The sequence below is a fragment of the Oncorhynchus kisutch genome, unplaced genomic scaffold (genome assembly GCF_002021735.2).
Source record: "Oncorhynchus kisutch isolate 150728-3 unplaced genomic scaffold, Okis_V2 scaffold3899, whole genome shotgun sequence".
Lineage (NCBI taxonomy): Eukaryota > Metazoa > Chordata > Actinopteri > Salmoniformes > Salmonidae > Oncorhynchus > Oncorhynchus kisutch.
The window spans coordinates 56,803-73,561 of NW_022265844.1; the positions used below are offsets into that span (position 1 = coordinate 56,803).

At 44.0% G+C, this 16,759-nt stretch overlaps 1 protein-coding gene across 6 annotated transcripts in view; it reads left to right on the forward strand.

The window, feature by feature from the left end:
* Positions 1 to 16,759, forward strand: part of LOC116372077 (ABC transporter G family member 20) — a 51,040-nt gene that overhangs the window by 19,476 nt on the left and 14,805 nt on the right. For all 6 annotated transcript variants that reach the window (XM_031821158.1, XM_031821157.1, XM_031821160.1 and 3 more), the window contains 5 exons: positions 9,203 to 9,277; positions 11,935 to 12,115; positions 12,807 to 12,903; positions 13,180 to 13,348; positions 15,145 to 15,245. In XM_031821158.1, the coding sequence (XP_031677018.1) occupies positions 9,203 to 9,277; positions 11,935 to 12,115; positions 12,807 to 12,903; positions 13,180 to 13,348; positions 15,145 to 15,245 (623 nt within the window). The remainder of the gene's footprint in view (positions 1 to 9,202; positions 9,278 to 11,934; positions 12,116 to 12,806; positions 12,904 to 13,179; positions 13,349 to 15,144; positions 15,246 to 16,759) is intronic.

Sequence of the window (16,759 nt, forward strand, 5' to 3'; positions counted from 1 at the left end):
ACACTTCCAGTTGTATACACTATTCCAGTTGTATACACTATTCCAGTTATATACACTATTCCAGTTGTATACACTATTCCAGTTGTATACACTATTCCAGTTGTATGGCCCTCGCCATGTTCTCCATCAGACTAGTAGTGTTCATTCCCTATCCTGACTGGTTCAAAGTCTAATGCCTAGGAGCTACTGCTCTGTAAATCCACAGATTAGGTTCCTGTAAAACCTTTTTCCTGGTTTTCCTCTGAGATGATATTTGTTTCTGAGCAGCCTTTTTCCTCAGTGAGGAAATGAAATGTGATAGAGTGGTGAAGGGGACATGAACTACAGTACTGAGGGGATGTTTTGGTCCTGTACCACATGAACTACAGTACTGAGGGGATGTTTTGGTCCTGTACCACATGAACTACAGTACTGAGGGGATGTTTTGGTCCTGTACCACATGAACTACTGTACTGAGGAGATGTTTTGGTTCTGTACCACATGAACTACAGTACTGAGGGATGTTTTGGTCCTGTACCACTTGAACTACAGTACTGAGGAGATGTTTTGGTCCTGTACCACATGAACCATGAACTACAGTATCAAATCAAATCAAAATCAAATCAAATGTATTTATATAGCCCTTCGTACATCAGCTGATATCTCAAAGTGCTGTACAGAAACCCAGCCTAAAACCCCAAACAGCAAGCAATGCAGGTGTAGAAGCACGGTGGCTAGGAAAAACTCCCTAGAAAGACCAAAACCTAGGAAGAAACCTAGAGAGGAACCAGGCTATGTGGGGTGGCCAGTCCTCTTCTGGCTGTGCCGGGTGGAGATTATAACAGAACATGGCCAAGATGTTCAAATGTTCATAAATGACCAGCATGGTCCAATAATAATAAGGCAGAACAGTTGAAACTGGAGCAGCAGCACGGCCAGGTGGACTGGGGACAGCAAGGAGTCATCATGTCAGGTAGTCCTGAGGCATGGTCCTAGGGCTCAGGTCCTCCGAGAGAGAGAAAGAAAGAGAGAAAGAGAGAATTAGAGAGAGCACACTTAAAATCACACAGGACACCGAATAGGACAGGAGAAGTACTCCAGATATAACAAACTGACCCTAGCCCCCTGACACATAAACTACTGCAGCATAAATACTGGAGGCTGAGACAGGAGGGGTCAGGAGACACTATGGCCCCATCCGAGGACACCCCCGGACAGGGCCAAACAGGAAGGATATAACCCCACCCACTTTGCCAAAGCACAGCCCCCACACCACTAGAGGGAAATCTTCAACCACCAACTTACCATCCTGAGACAAGGCTGAGTATAGCCCACAAAGATCTCCGCCACGGCACAACCCAAGGGGGGGGGGGGGGGGGCGCCAACCCAGACAGGATGATCACATCAGTGACTCAACCCACTCAGGTACTCAGTACTGAGGGATGTTTTGGTCCTGTACCACATAGACCATGAACTACAGTACTGAGGGATGTTTTGGTCCTGTACCACATGAACTACAGTACTGAGGGATGTTTTGGTCCTGTACCACATGAACTACAGTACTGAGGGGATGTTTTGGTCCTGTACCACATGAACCATGAACTACAGTACTGAGGGGATATATTGGTCCTGTACCACATGAACTACAGTACTGAGGGGGGAGAGGTGCAGTATGGGTCTGCCTGTGTGTCACAGCGTCAATGGTCTGGTTGTCTTCAATCAGAACACACTATTCCAGTTGTATACACTATTCCAGTTATATACACTATTCCTGTTTTATTCCAGTTGTATACACTATTCCAGTTGTATACACTATTCCAGTTGTATACACTATTCCAGTTGTATACACTATTCCAGTTGTATACACTATTCCAGTTGTATACACTATTCCAGTTGTATACACTATTCCAGTTGTATACACTATTCCAGTAATATACACTATTCCAGTTGTATACACTATTCCAGTTGTATACACTATTCCAGTTATATACACTATTCCAGTTGTATACACTATTCCAGTTGTATACACTATTCCAGTAATATACACTATTCCAGTTGTATACACTATTCCAGTTGTATACACTATTCCAGTTTTATTCCAGTTATATACACTATTCCAGTTGTATACACTATTCCAGTTGTATACACTATTCCAGTTGTATACACTATTCCAGTTGTATACACTATTCCAGTTATATACACTATTCCAGTTGTATACACTATTCCAGTTGTATACACTATTCCAGTTGTATACACTATTCCAGTTGTATGGCCCTCACCATGTTCTCCATCAGACTAGTAGTGTTCATTCCCTATCCTGGCTGGTTCAAAGTCTAATGCCTAGGAGCTACTGCTCTGTAAATCCACAGTACTGAGAACTACAGTACTGAGGGATGTTTTGGTCCTGTACCACATGAACTATGAACTACAGTACTGAGGGGATGTTTTGGTCCTGTACCACATGAACCATGAACTACAGTACTGAGGGGATATATTGGTCCTGTACCACATGAACTACAGTACTGGGGGGTGTTTTGGTCCTGTACCACATGAACTACAGTACTGAGGGGTGTTTTGGTCCTGTACCACATGAACTACAGTACTGAGGGATGTTTTGGTCCTGTACCACATGAACTACAGTACTGAGGGATGTTTTGGTCCTGTACCACATGAACTACAGTACTGAGGGATGTTTTGGTCCTGTACCACATGAACTACAGTACTGAGGGGATGTTTTGGTCCTGTACCACATGAACTACTGTACTGAGGGATGTTTTGGTCCTGTACCACATGAACTACAGTACTGAGGGATGTTTTGGTCCTGTACCCCATGAACTACAGTACTGAGGGGATGTTTTGGTCCTGTACCACATGAACCATGAACTACAGTACTGAGGGGATGTTTTGGTCCTGTACCACATGAACCATGAACTACTGTACTGAGGGTATGTTTTGGTCCTGTACCACATGAACCATGAACTACAGTACTGAATACTACAGTATTTACATGCCTTATTTGTTCATATCTGCTTAGAGCTTCATTTGAGCAAACTGGTTGTTTAAGATCCATATGCTTGCTCATATTGTATTCTTAACAGATTCATGAACAAATTCATGAGCAGATTCATGAACATATTTCGTGAATAGATTTCATGAACAGATTCATGAGCAGATTCATGAATAGATTTCGTGAATAGATTTCGTGAACAGATTTCATGAACAGATTCATGAGCAGATTCATGAACAGATTTCGTGAACAGATTTCATGAGCAAATTCATGAGCAGATTTCATACACAGATTTCATGAGCAGATTCATAAGCAGGTGGAAAAAAGCATACAGTAAGAATATACAGTAGATTGTCTGTAAATAACTGATGTGAATATGTACAGAAAACCAAAGGAGAAAGTCTTCACAGTATATCTGGTTATTTGCCTCAATGAGCCCTGGTCAAAAGTAGTGCACTAAATAGGGAATAGGGTGCCTTTTGGTACACGCAATAGATGTCCTTTATAATACAGATCTAAGATCAGATTACATTTAGCCCCCATAGAGCTGTATCAATATAGGGTTGGAACATATCTGACCCTGTGTGTGAGGTATCAGTGGTTAGTGGTAACTTCTGCCTACTGTATTCCATTCCCTCTGACCTATTACCACGAGACAGACATTTAGACAACTTCTGCCTACTGTATTCCCTCTGACCTATTACCACGAGACAGACATTTAGACAACTTCTGCCTACTGTATTCCATCCCCTCTGACCTATTACCATGAGACAGACATTTAGACAACTTCTGCCTACTGTATTCCATCCCCTCTGACCTATTACCATGAGACAGACATTTAGACAACTTCTGCCTACTGTATTCCATCCCCTCTGACCTATTACCACGAGATAGACATTTAGACAACTTCTGCCTACTGTATTCCATTCCCTCTGACCTATTACCACGAGACAGACATTTAGACAACTTCTGCCTACTGTATTCCATCCCCTCTGACCTATTACCACGAGACAGACATTTAGACAACTTCTGCCTACTGTATTCCATCCCCTCTGACCTATTACCACGAGACAGACATTTAGACAACTTCTGCCTACTGTATTCCATCCCCTCTGACCTATTACCACGAGACAGACATTTAGACAACTTCTGCCTACTGTATTCCCTCTGACCTATTACCACGAGACAGACATTTAGACAACTTCTGCCTACTGTATTCCCTCTGACCTATTACCACGAGACAGACATTTAGACAACTTCTGCCTACTGTATTCCCTCTGACCTATTACCACGAGACAGACATTTAGACAACTTCTGCCTACTGTATTCCCTCTGACCTATTACCACGAGACAGACATTTAGACAACTTCTGCCTACTGTATTCCATTCCCTCTGACCTATTACCACGAGACAGACATTTAGACAACTTCTGCCTACTGTATTCCCTCTGACCTATTACCACGAGACAGACATTTAGACAACTTCTGCCTACTGTATTCCATCCCCTCTGACCTATTACCACGAGACAGACATTTAGACAACTTCTGCCTACTGTATTCCATCCCCTCTGACCTATTACCACAAGACAGACATTTAGACAACTTCTGCCTACTGTATTCCCTCTGACCTATTACCACGAGACAGACATTTAGACAACTTCTGCCTACTGTATTCCATCCCCTCTGACCTATTACCACGAGACAGACATTTAGACAACTTCTGCCTACTGTATTCCCTCTGACCTATTACCACGAGACAGACATTTAGACAACTTCTGCCTACTGTATTCCCTCTGACCTATTACCACGAGACAGACATTTAGACAACTTCTGCCTACTGTATTCCATCCCCTCTGACCTATTACCACGAGACAGACATTTAGACAACTTCTGCCTACTGTATTCCCTCTGACCTATTACCACGAGACAGACATTTAGACAACTTCTGCCTACTGTATTCCCTCTGACCTATTACCACGAGACAGACATTTAGACAACTTCTGCCTACTGTATTCCATCCCCTCTGACCTATTACAACGAGACAGACATTTAGACAACTTCTGCCTACTGTATTCCATCCCCTCTGACCTATTACCACGAGACAGACATTTAGACAACTTCTGCCTACTGTATTCCATCCCCTCTGACCTATTACCACGAGACAGACATTTAGACAACTTCTGCCTACTGTATTCCATCCCCTCTGACCTATTACCACGAGACAGACATTTAGACAACTTCTGCCTACTGTATTCCATCCCCTCTGACCTATTACCACGAGACAGACATTTAGACAACTTCTGCCTACTGTATTCCATCCCCTCTGACCTATTACCACGAGACAGACATTTAGACAACTTCTGCCTACTGTATTCCCTCTGACCTATTACCACGAGACAGACATTTAGACAACTTCTGCCTACTGTATTCCCTCTGACCTATTACCACAAGACAGACATTTAGACAACTTCTGCCTACTGTATTCCCTCTGACCTATTACCACGAGACAGACATTTAGACAACTTCTGCCTACTGTATTCCCTCTGACCTATTACCACGAGACAGACATTTAGACAACTTCTGCCTACTGTATTCCCTCTGACCTATTACCACGAGACAGACATTTAGACAACTTCTGCCTACTGTATTCCCTCTGACCTATTACCACGAGACAGACATTTAGACAACTTCTGCCTACTGTATTCCATTCCCTCTGACCTATTACCACGAGACAGACATTTAGACAACTTCTGCCTACTGTATTCCCTCTGACCTATTACCACGAGACAGACATTTAGACAACTTCTGCCTACTGTATTCCATCCCCTCTGACCTATTACCACGAGACAGACATTTAGACAACTTCTGCCTACTGTATTCCATCCCCTCTGACCTATTACCACGAGACAGACATTTAGACAACTTCTGCCTACTGTATTCCCTCTGACCTATTACCACGAGACAGACATTTAGACAACTTCTGCCTACTGTATTCCATCCCCTCTGACCTATTACCACGAGACAGACATTTAGACAACTTCTGCCTACTGTATTCCCTCTGACCTATTACCACAAGACAGACATTTAGACAACTTCTGCCTACTGTATTCCATCCCCTCTGACCTATTACCACGAGACAGACATTTAGACAACTTCTGCCTACTGTATTCCATCCCCTCTGACCTATTACCACGAGACAGACATTTAGACAACTTCTGCCTACTGTATTCCCTCTGACCTATTACCACGAGACAGACATTTAGACAACTTCTGCCTACTGTATTCCCTCTGACCTATTACCACGAGACAGACATTTAGACAACTTCTGCCTACTGTATTCCCTCTGACCTATTACCACGAGACAGACATTTAGACAACTTCTGCCTACTGTATTCCATCCCCTCTGACCTATTACCACGAGACAGACATTTAGACAACTTCTGCCTACTGTATTCCATCCCCTCTGACCTATTACCACGAGACAGACATTTAGACAACTTCTGCCTACTGTATTCTATCCCCTCTGACCTATTACCACGAGACAGACATTTAGACAACTTCTGCCTACTGTATTCCATCCCCTCTGACCTATTACCACAAGACAGACATTTAGACAACTTCTGCCTACTGTATTCCCTCTGACCTATTACCACAAGACAGACATTTAGACAACTTCTGCCTACTGTATTCCCTCTGACCTATTACCACGAGACAGACATTTAGACAACTTCTGCCTACTGTATTCCATCCCCTCTGACCTATTACCACGCGACAGACATTTAGACAACTTCTGCCTACTGTATTCCATCCCCGCTGACCTATTACCATGAGACAGACATTTACATCTGAGTAATTTAGCAGATGTTGTTATCCAGAGAGATGGATCAGTTCTCACTTCTCTATTGTAGCCAGTTCCATTGTCCTGCTGAACCACTAAGGCAGAAGTGAAAGTAGTGTGAAGTGCATAGTACTGTATTCTGCATTTAGCTTCTCACACTCAACACAGATCTGATGGAAACACACTGATAAGACTCTCTATGTTCCAAATGGCACCATATCATTATTATTATTATTATAGTGCACTACTTTCTACCAGGACCCTTAGGGCTCAGGTTAAAAGTAGTGCACTATATAGGGAATAGGGTGCCATTTGGGACACCGAGGTTCCTTGTACCACCTGTGTAATGTATTCAAACTGTATTTAGGGCACATTCTATCACCACAAAGTGTGTTCTACAGTTCTACCTCTGTGTTCTACTCTACAGTTCTACCTCTGTGTTCTACTCTACAGTTCTACCTCTGTGTTCTACTCTACAGTTCTACCTCTGTGTTCTAGTCTACAGTTCTACCTCTGTGTTCTACTCTACAGTTCTACCTCTGTGTTCTACTCTACAGTTCTACCTCTGTGTTCTAGTCTACAGTTCTACCTCTGTGTTATATTCATCCATAAGAACTCATGGCTTCATTATAAACATCTTGTTGGTCATCAGTTTGTCAATGGCCCAATGCAGATAACAACATCAACAAATACCTATTTAGACCTAATGCTTTCTAATAAGCTGGAGAGAATAATCAAACTATTGATAACTGAGATCAGATTGTAATTTAACCGTGATTGCAAGAACGCTTACAAAACAGAGTTCCAACAGAGTTTTAAATACTTGTGAGGTAACAAGAACGCTCACTAACTTAAAAAGAAAACTATACTAAGACAATAACATGTAAGAGAAAGAATAGCCTTGGTTAAATGACAGACTGGTCAAATCAGGGTTTAATAGAAAGGAAGAAACCACAAAAAACATCTGGACAGAAATCTGTTCAGAGAGCTGAGAAACAAGGTCATCTCCAGCTACAAGGTCATCTCCAGCTACAAGGTCATCTCCAGCTACAAGGTCATCTCCAGCTACAAGGTCATCTCCAGCTACAAGGTCATCTCCAGGTACAAGGTCATCTCTAGCTACAAGGTCATCTCTAGCTACAAGGTCATCTCCAGCTACAAGGTCATCTCCAGCTACAAGGTCATCTCCAGCTACAAGGTCATCTCCAGGTACAAGGTCATCTCTAGCTACAAGGTCATCTCTAGCTACAAGGTCATCTCCAGCTACAAGGTCATCTCCAGCTACAAGGTCATCTCCAGCTACAAGGTCATCTCCAGCTACAAGGTCATCTCCAGCTACAAGGTCATCTCCAGCTACAAGGTCATCTCCAGCTACAAGGTCATCTCCAGCTAAATCAAATCAAATAACATTTTATTTGTCGCATACACATGGTTAGCAGATGTTAATGCAAGTGTAGAGAAATGCTTGTGCTTCTAGTTCCGACAATGCAGTAATAACCAACGAGTAATCTAACTAACAATTCCCAAACTACTGTCTTATACACACAAGTGTAAGGGGATAAAGAATATGTACATAAGGATATATGAATGAGTGATGGTACAGAGCGGCTTAGGCAAGATACAGTAGATGGTATTGAGTGCAGTATATACATATGAGATGAGTATGTAAACAAAGTGGCATAGTTAATGTAGGGTATGTAAACATTATATTAGGTAGCATTGTTTAAAATGGCTAGTGATATATTTTACATCATTTCCCATCAATTTCCATTATTAAAGTGGCTGGAGTTGAGTCAGTGTGTTGGCAGCAACCACTACAAGGTCATCTCCAGCTACAAGGTCATCTCCAGCTAAGACAATCAACAGACAACTTCTTCATAAATGAGGTGAAAGGTGATTTGGAAAAACAGACAGTTTAACAGGAGAGACACGTTTAAGGGAGATATACAACTGGAAGGTGATGGAAGATTGATAGAGGATAGCTAATCTCTAGCCACTATTTGAATCATTTCTTTAGTCAGGTTACAGTGAGAAAGTTATGTATCACCCAATGTGGTGACTTTTTCACAATATTTGATATGATTCCAACTACTGAATCAGGCCCCTCCCTCAGTAGCTACAAGGCTCCAGTGTTCACAGACAGATAAAACCAACAAGGACATAGGTGACATGATGACTGGGCCTGAGCCTTCACCACCTGACGTTAGTGATATAATTATACCATGAGCAGATATCTCTCCTGTCACACTAAGACCTGTCCTACAGGAACATTCATGACTAAGGCTCTTTCTTAATCTTTCCTTGATTCCTCACATCCTCTCTCCTCGCCTCCTTCCTCAACTCCATTGTAAATAACCCTGCTGTTTTCTATCTCTCCAGGTGGGTCTGATGAGGAATGGCCGACTGTTGGCCGAGGGACATCCAGAAACCATGATGAAACAGCACAATGCACCGGTGAGTACCCTACAACACAGTGGACTGCTGACGGAGTAGACTGCTGACGGGGTGGACTGCTGACAGATTGGACTGCTGACAGATTGGACTGCTGACAGATTGGACTGCTGACAGAGTGGACTGCTGACGGATTGGACTGCTGACGGAGTGGACTGCTGACAGATTGGACTGCTGACGGAGTGGACTGCTGACAGAGTGGACTGCTGACGGAGTGGACTGCTGAAGGGGTGGACTGCTGACGGAGTGGACTGCTGACAGATTGGACTGCTGACAGAGTGGACTGCTGACAGAGTGGACTGCTGACAGATTGGACTGCTGGCGGAGTGGACTGCTGACAGAGTGGACTGCTGATGGGGTGGACTGCTGACGGAATGGACTGCTGACGGAGTGGACAGCTGACAGAGTTGACTTCTGACGGAGTGGACAGCTGACAGAGTTGACTGCTGACGGAGTGGACTGCTGATGGAGTAGGACAGCTGACAGAGTTGACTTCTGACGGAGTGGACAGCTGACAGAGTTGACTGCTGACGGAGTGGACTGCTGACGGAGTGGACTGCTGACAGATTGGACTGCTGACGGAGTGGACTGCTGATGGTGTAGGACAGCTGACAGAGTTGACTTCTGACAGATTGGACTGCTGACAGAGTGGACTGCTGACGGATTGGACTGCTGACGGAGTGGACTGCTGACAGATTGGACTGCTGACGGAGTGGACTGCTGACAGAGTGGACTGCTGACGGAGTGGACTGCTGAAGGGGTGGACTGCTGACGGAGTGGACTGCTGACAGATTGGACTGCTGACAGAGTGGACTGCTGACAGAGTGGACTGCTGACAGATTGGACTGCTGGCGGAGTGGACTGCTGATGGGGTGGACTGCTGACAGAATGGACTGCTGACGGAGTGGACAGCTGACAGAGTTGACTTCTGACGGAGTGGACAGCTGACAGAGTTGACTGCTGACGGAGTGGACTGCTGATGGAGTAGGGACAGCTGACAGAGTTGACTTCTGACGGAGTGGACAGCTGACAGAGTTGACTGCTGACGGAGTGGACTGCTGACGGAGTGGACTGCTGACGGAGTGGACTGCTGATGGAGTGGACTACTGACAGAGTGGACTACTATTAGAATTGACATCTATCAGTGTTGAAATCTAGCATTTTTATTGGCTAATAGTGTTGTTAGCTTTGTGAAATGTTAACGATGGTGACGACTAACAGTGTTGACCCCAAACAGTGTTGATGACTTACCATTTTAACTCTTGACTGTTGCCTTTGTGTCCAGTAAATTTTTTTGGTTGGCTAACAGTAACCCTTTATCACCACTAGACAACAGTAACCCTTTATCACCACTAGACAACAGTAACCCTTTATCACCACTAGACAACAGTAACCCTTTATCACCTCTAGACAACAGTAACCCTTTATCACCTCTAGACAACAGTAACCCTTTATCACCTCTAGACAACAGTAACCCTTTATCACCACTAGACAACAGTAACCCTTTATCACCACTAGACAACAGTAACCCTTTATCACCTCTAGACAACAGTAACCCTTTATCACCACTAGACAACAGTAACCCTTTATCACCACTAGACAACAGTAACCCTTTATCACCACTAGACAACAGTAACCCTTTATCACCACTAGACAACAGTAACCCTTTATCACCTCTAGACAACAGTAACCCTTTATCACCTCTAGACAACAGTAACCCTTTATCACCACTAGACAACATTAACCCTTTATCACCACTAGACAACAGTAACCCTTTATCACCACTAGACAACAGTAACCCTTTATCACCTCTAGACAACAGTCCTGTTAACAGTAACCCTTTATCACCACTAGACAACAGTAACCCTTTATCACCACTAGACAACAGTAACCCTTTATCACCTCTAGACAACAGTCCTGTTAACAGTAACCCTTTATCACCACTAGACAACAGTCCTGTTAACAGTAACCCTTTATCACCACTAGACAACAGTAACCCTTTATCACCTCTAGACAACAGTAACCCTTTATCACCACTAGACAACAGTAACCCTTTATCACCACTAGACAACAGTAACCCTTTATCACCACTAGACAACAGTAACCCTTTATCACCACTAGACAACAGTAACCCTTTATCACCACTAGACAACAGTCCTGCTAACAGCAACCCTTTATCACCTCTAGACAACAGTAACCCTTTATCACCTCTAGACAACAGTAACCCTTTATCACCACTAGACAACAGTAACCCTTTATCACCACTAGACAACAGTAACCCTTTATCACCTCTAGACAACAGTAACCCTTTATCACCACTAGACAACAGTAACCCTTTATCACCTCTAGACAACAGTAACCCTTTATCACCACTAGACAACAGTAACCCTTTATCACCACTAGACAACAGTAACCCTTTATCACCACTAGACAACAGTAACCCTTTATCACCTCTAGACAACAGTCCTGCTGACAGTAGCCCTACATTTACCCTATTGCCTCCTACCATCCACCCACCCACTGTAGACTCCTTCAGCTATGTGAGACGTCTGACTGTGTTGACTGCTTTCTGTGTTGACTGCTTTCTGTGTTGACCACTGATCATATAAACCCTTGACTGTGTTGTCTATCTCCTCTACTGCCCCATCCACCCACTGCAGACCCTGGAGAAAGCCTTCCTGCAGCTGTGTGAGACCTCAGACCAGGTGGGCTCCAAACACAGCACCTCCCCTCTGGGCGGGGTCCTAGAGAGCAGCCAATCATTCGAGAGCGGCCGGGACGAGAGTCTACCAATCCTGGGAGCCGGATCGGGACCAGTAGAAGAGCTGCCCAAATACTCAGGTAAATGTAGGGTTGTATGGACACTACACTGTATATACTCAGGTAAATGTAGGGTTGTATGGACACTACACTGTATATACTCAGGTAAATGTAGGGTTGTATGGACACTACACTGTATATACTCTGGTAAATGTAGGGTTGTATGGACACTATACTGTATATACTCAGGTAAATGTAGGGTTGTATGGACACTACACTGTATATACTCAGGTAAATGTAGGGTTGTATGGACACTACACTGTATATACTCAGGTAAATGTAGGGTTGTATGGACACTACACTGTATGTACTCAGGTAAATGTAGGGTTGTATGGACACTACACTGTATATACTCAGGTAAATGTAGGGTTGTATGGACACTACACTGTATATACTCAGGTAAATATAGGGTTGTATGGACACTATACTGTATATACTTAGGTAAATGTAAGGTTGTATGGACACTACACTGTATATACTCAGGTAAATGTAGGGTTGTATGGACACTACACTGTATATACTCAGGTAAATGTAGGGTTGTATGGACACTACTGTATATACTCAGGTAAATGTAGGGTTGTATGGACACTATACTGTATATACTCAGGTAAATGTAGGGTTGTGTGGACACTACACTGTAGACGAATATTGCTGAACATTGCTGCTTAAACTGTGTGTGTGTGTGTGTGTGTGTGTGTGTGTGTGTGTGTAGCGGACTGGAAGGTACGAGTCAGGCATGTGATGCCAAAGTGGAGGAACATCGCAGCTCTGATTATCAAGACCACGGTGCGGATGAAGAGAATGCCAGGGTGAGGATGATGATGGTAGTGATGGTGATAGTGATTTTGGTGGTGGTGGTGATGATGAAGGGGGGTGATGGTGGTGAGGATTATGATGGTTGTGGTGGTGGGGGGGGTGAAGGGTGGTAGTGCTAATGGTAGTGGTGGTGATGATGATGAAGGGTGACGGTGTTTATGAGGATGATAATGAGGAGGAGGCAGAGGATGATGACGAAGAGGAGTAGTAGTAGAATGAGAATGAAAGATTTCCAGTAGTATTTGACCCAGTGTCTGGTATCTGTCCAGGTCCCTGTGTTTCCAGTTCCTTCTGCCAGTCATCCAGATCTCTCTGATGTGTCTGTGTATCGGAGGAGACCCCAAAGGAATACAGGTGGCTGTGGTCAACAATGAGACCTCCTCCAGCTCCTATAGCCAATCCCTGCTCTCCTTCCTGGACAACTCCAGCGTGCAACAGGTACTGGACCAATCAACTGGGTGGCATTCATTAGTACATACTGTAGCAAAGCGTTTTGCCACGGAAAAGGAAAAACAAGCGTTTCTTATTGGACAAGTTCAGTTAGTCCCTCCCTGTTTCAGTCTGGAGGCAAACTAAATGTCAGTTTGTTCGGTATTAAGGGGTCAGACAGAGTTTGTTGTGGAGGAGGGGCACGACCTAAAAGAGGAAGTAGGAAGAGTTACACTCTACACTCAGTCCCTGTTTACCTCTAGGTAGTTGGTTTCACTTCTGCTCTGCTCTTTATCATTCCAAAAACACGTTAATGTGCTGTGTGTCTGTACAGAAACAAGCCAAGCAAAAGCACTTTCAGAGCCAACTACATAATTCACCTTTAAAAGGAATTGTGTGTTTTGTTATTACAGTACGGCGAAACAGTTTGAGTATCTACCACACTGTCCTCCTGGTCAAAATCCCGTGAGCAAAATTATGTCTAAAAGATGTATAGAGTACCACATTATGAGTCATAATACCCATAAAACCTAGCGGTCAAACGGGGAAATGGTTCCAATCATTTTCCCACCATTCATTTTTCCCATAGTGGATTTTAGAAACACTTTGAATAAGGGCTGTGTTGCGTGTATTCTTACCCTGGGGTGACGTTTTGATAACCTTGTAAATCTCTTTAGGACTTAAAAAAGAAGAAATGTAACCTTTATTTAAACAAGGTGCATTTTGTCTTGCTTTGACTGTGATATGTGATTGTTTATCTACCTTAGTTGAATGCTCTGATTGAAAGCCTCTCTGGATAAGAGCGTCTGCTGAATTACCAAAATGGAAATCTGGAAATGAACGTTATTCTAATGAGCTGCGCCCCCCAAATAAAGACCACATTTGATTGGTCTGAACCGGACCAAATCTTAACCAATCATAATGTCTGTTTTACAAGTTTGGACAGTACAATAGAGTACAGTGCAGTGCTGTACAGTATACTTTTTTGGACCAAATTGAGGCTGGACCGGATGTGTTTGGACGTTGAAATTAATGCGTGTACAGAGGTGACCAGAAAACGTTGTCTGTGGTTGTTGAAATCAAAGCCAGGGCAGACGGACCAAATTTCAACGTCATTTCAACATCAATGGACAAAGGCATTGGACCATGCTCACTGGGAAGTAGTCCACTAGATGGAGGAATAGGGTGTAACACTGTCCTCCTGGTCAGAAGTAGTCCACTAGATGGAGGAATAGGGTGTAACACTGTCCTGCTGGTCAGACTTAGTCCACTAGATGGAGGAATAGGGTGTAACACTGTCCTGCTGGTCAGACTTAGTCCACTAGATGGAGGAATAGGGTGTAACACTGTCCTCCTGGTCAGAGTTAGTCCACTAGATGGAGGAATAGGGTGTAACACTGTCCTCCTGGTCAGACTTAGTCTACTAGATGGAGGAATAGGGTGTAACACTGTCCTCCTGGTCAGACTTAGTCCACTAGATGGAGGAATAGGGTGTAACACGGTCCTCCTGGTCAGACTTAGTCCACTAGATGGAGGAATAGGGTGTAACACTGTCCTCCTGGTCAGACTTAGTCCACTAGATGGAGGAATAGGGTGTAACACGGTCCTCCTGGTCAGACTTAGTCCACTAGATGGAGGAATAGGGTGTAACACTGTTCTCCTGGTCAGACTTAGTCCACTAGATGGAGGAATAGCGTGTAACACTGTCCTCCTGGTCAGACTTCGTCCACTAGATGGAGAAATAGGGTATAATTTAAGACCTAGCTATAGTCACTGAAGGTGTCCCCTGTCCCTCCCTGCCCTAGGTGAACCTGTCCCATGCTGAGGCTTTTGCAGGGGCCTATAATGGAGAGTACTGGGCCGTCATCGGGTTTGGAAAGAATTTTACCAGCTACCTGACCAAGAGGTGAGACCTACCTCTGGACCTGTCTCTTGTCTAGTCTCATCTTCTTCCCTTGTTCTTCTGTTCTCCTCTCCTCTCTTCTGTTCTCTTCTCCCCTTCACTCTAAAACACTGTCAATAACCAGGTTTCCTTCCACAGTCAAACCGTATACATTTTTTTATTTTTTTTATCATGACAGTTGTGATGGAAACAGTTAGCAGACAGATCATTTGTTCATTCGACATGGTGGGACCTTTTTGTGTCTTTAAAATGCACAAATATTGATATAATAACCATCATATCGAAGTCAACTTGAAGTCACGCGATGACATGTTGTGGTGTCCTCCCACTACGACTCAGGAAACCATACAGTTTACTAGACTACAGATGACATGTTGTGTGGTCCTCCCACTACGACTCAGGAAACCATACAGTTTATTAGACTACAGATGACATGTTGTGTTGTCCTCCCACTACGACTCAGGAAACCAAACAGTTTACTAGACTACAGATGACATGTTGTGTTGTCCTCCCACTACGACTCAGGAAACCATGCAGTTTATTAGACTACAGATGACATGTTGTGTGGTCCTCCCACTACGACTCAGGAAACCATACAGTTTATTAGACTACAGATGACATGTTGTGTTGTCCTCCCACTACGACTCAGGAAACCATACAGTTTATTAGACTACAGATGACATGTTGTGTGGTCCTCCCACTACGACTCAGGAAACCAAACAGTTTACTAGACTACAGATGACATGTTGTGTGGTCCTCCCACTACGACTCAGGAAACCAAACAGTGTATTAGACTACAGATGACATGTTGTGTGGTCCTCCCACTATGACTCAGGAAACCATACAGTTTATTAGACTACAGATGACATGTTGTGTGGTCCTCCCACTACGACTCAGGAAACTATACAGTTTATTAGACTACAGATGACATGTTGTGTGGTCCTCCCACTACGACTCAGGAAACCATACAGTTTATTAGACTACAGATGACATGTTGTGTGGTCCTCCCACTACGACTCAGGAAACCATACAGTTTATTAGACTACAGATGACATGTTGTGTGGTCCTCCCACTACGACTCAGGAAACCATACAGTTTATTAGACTACAGATGACATGTTGTGTGGTCCTCCTTATTCTGGTGCCATGAAGCTTAATTTGCCGTTTGACAAATACAAATATTCTTGTTCTTATCCACAATAATCTCATTATGTAGACGAACCTACCCGCACAGCCTACCCGCACAGCCTACCCGCACAGCCTACCCGCACAGCCTACCCACACAGCCTACTCACACAGCCTACTCACACTGCCTACTCGCACAGCCTACCCGCACAGCCTACTCACACAGCCTACTCACACAGCCTACTCACACAGCCTACTCACACAGCCTACCCGCACAGCCTATTCACACAGCCTACCCACACAGCCTACTCACACAGCCTACCCGCACAGCCTACTCACACAGCCTACTCACACAGCCTACTCACACAGCCTACTCACACAGCCTACCCACAT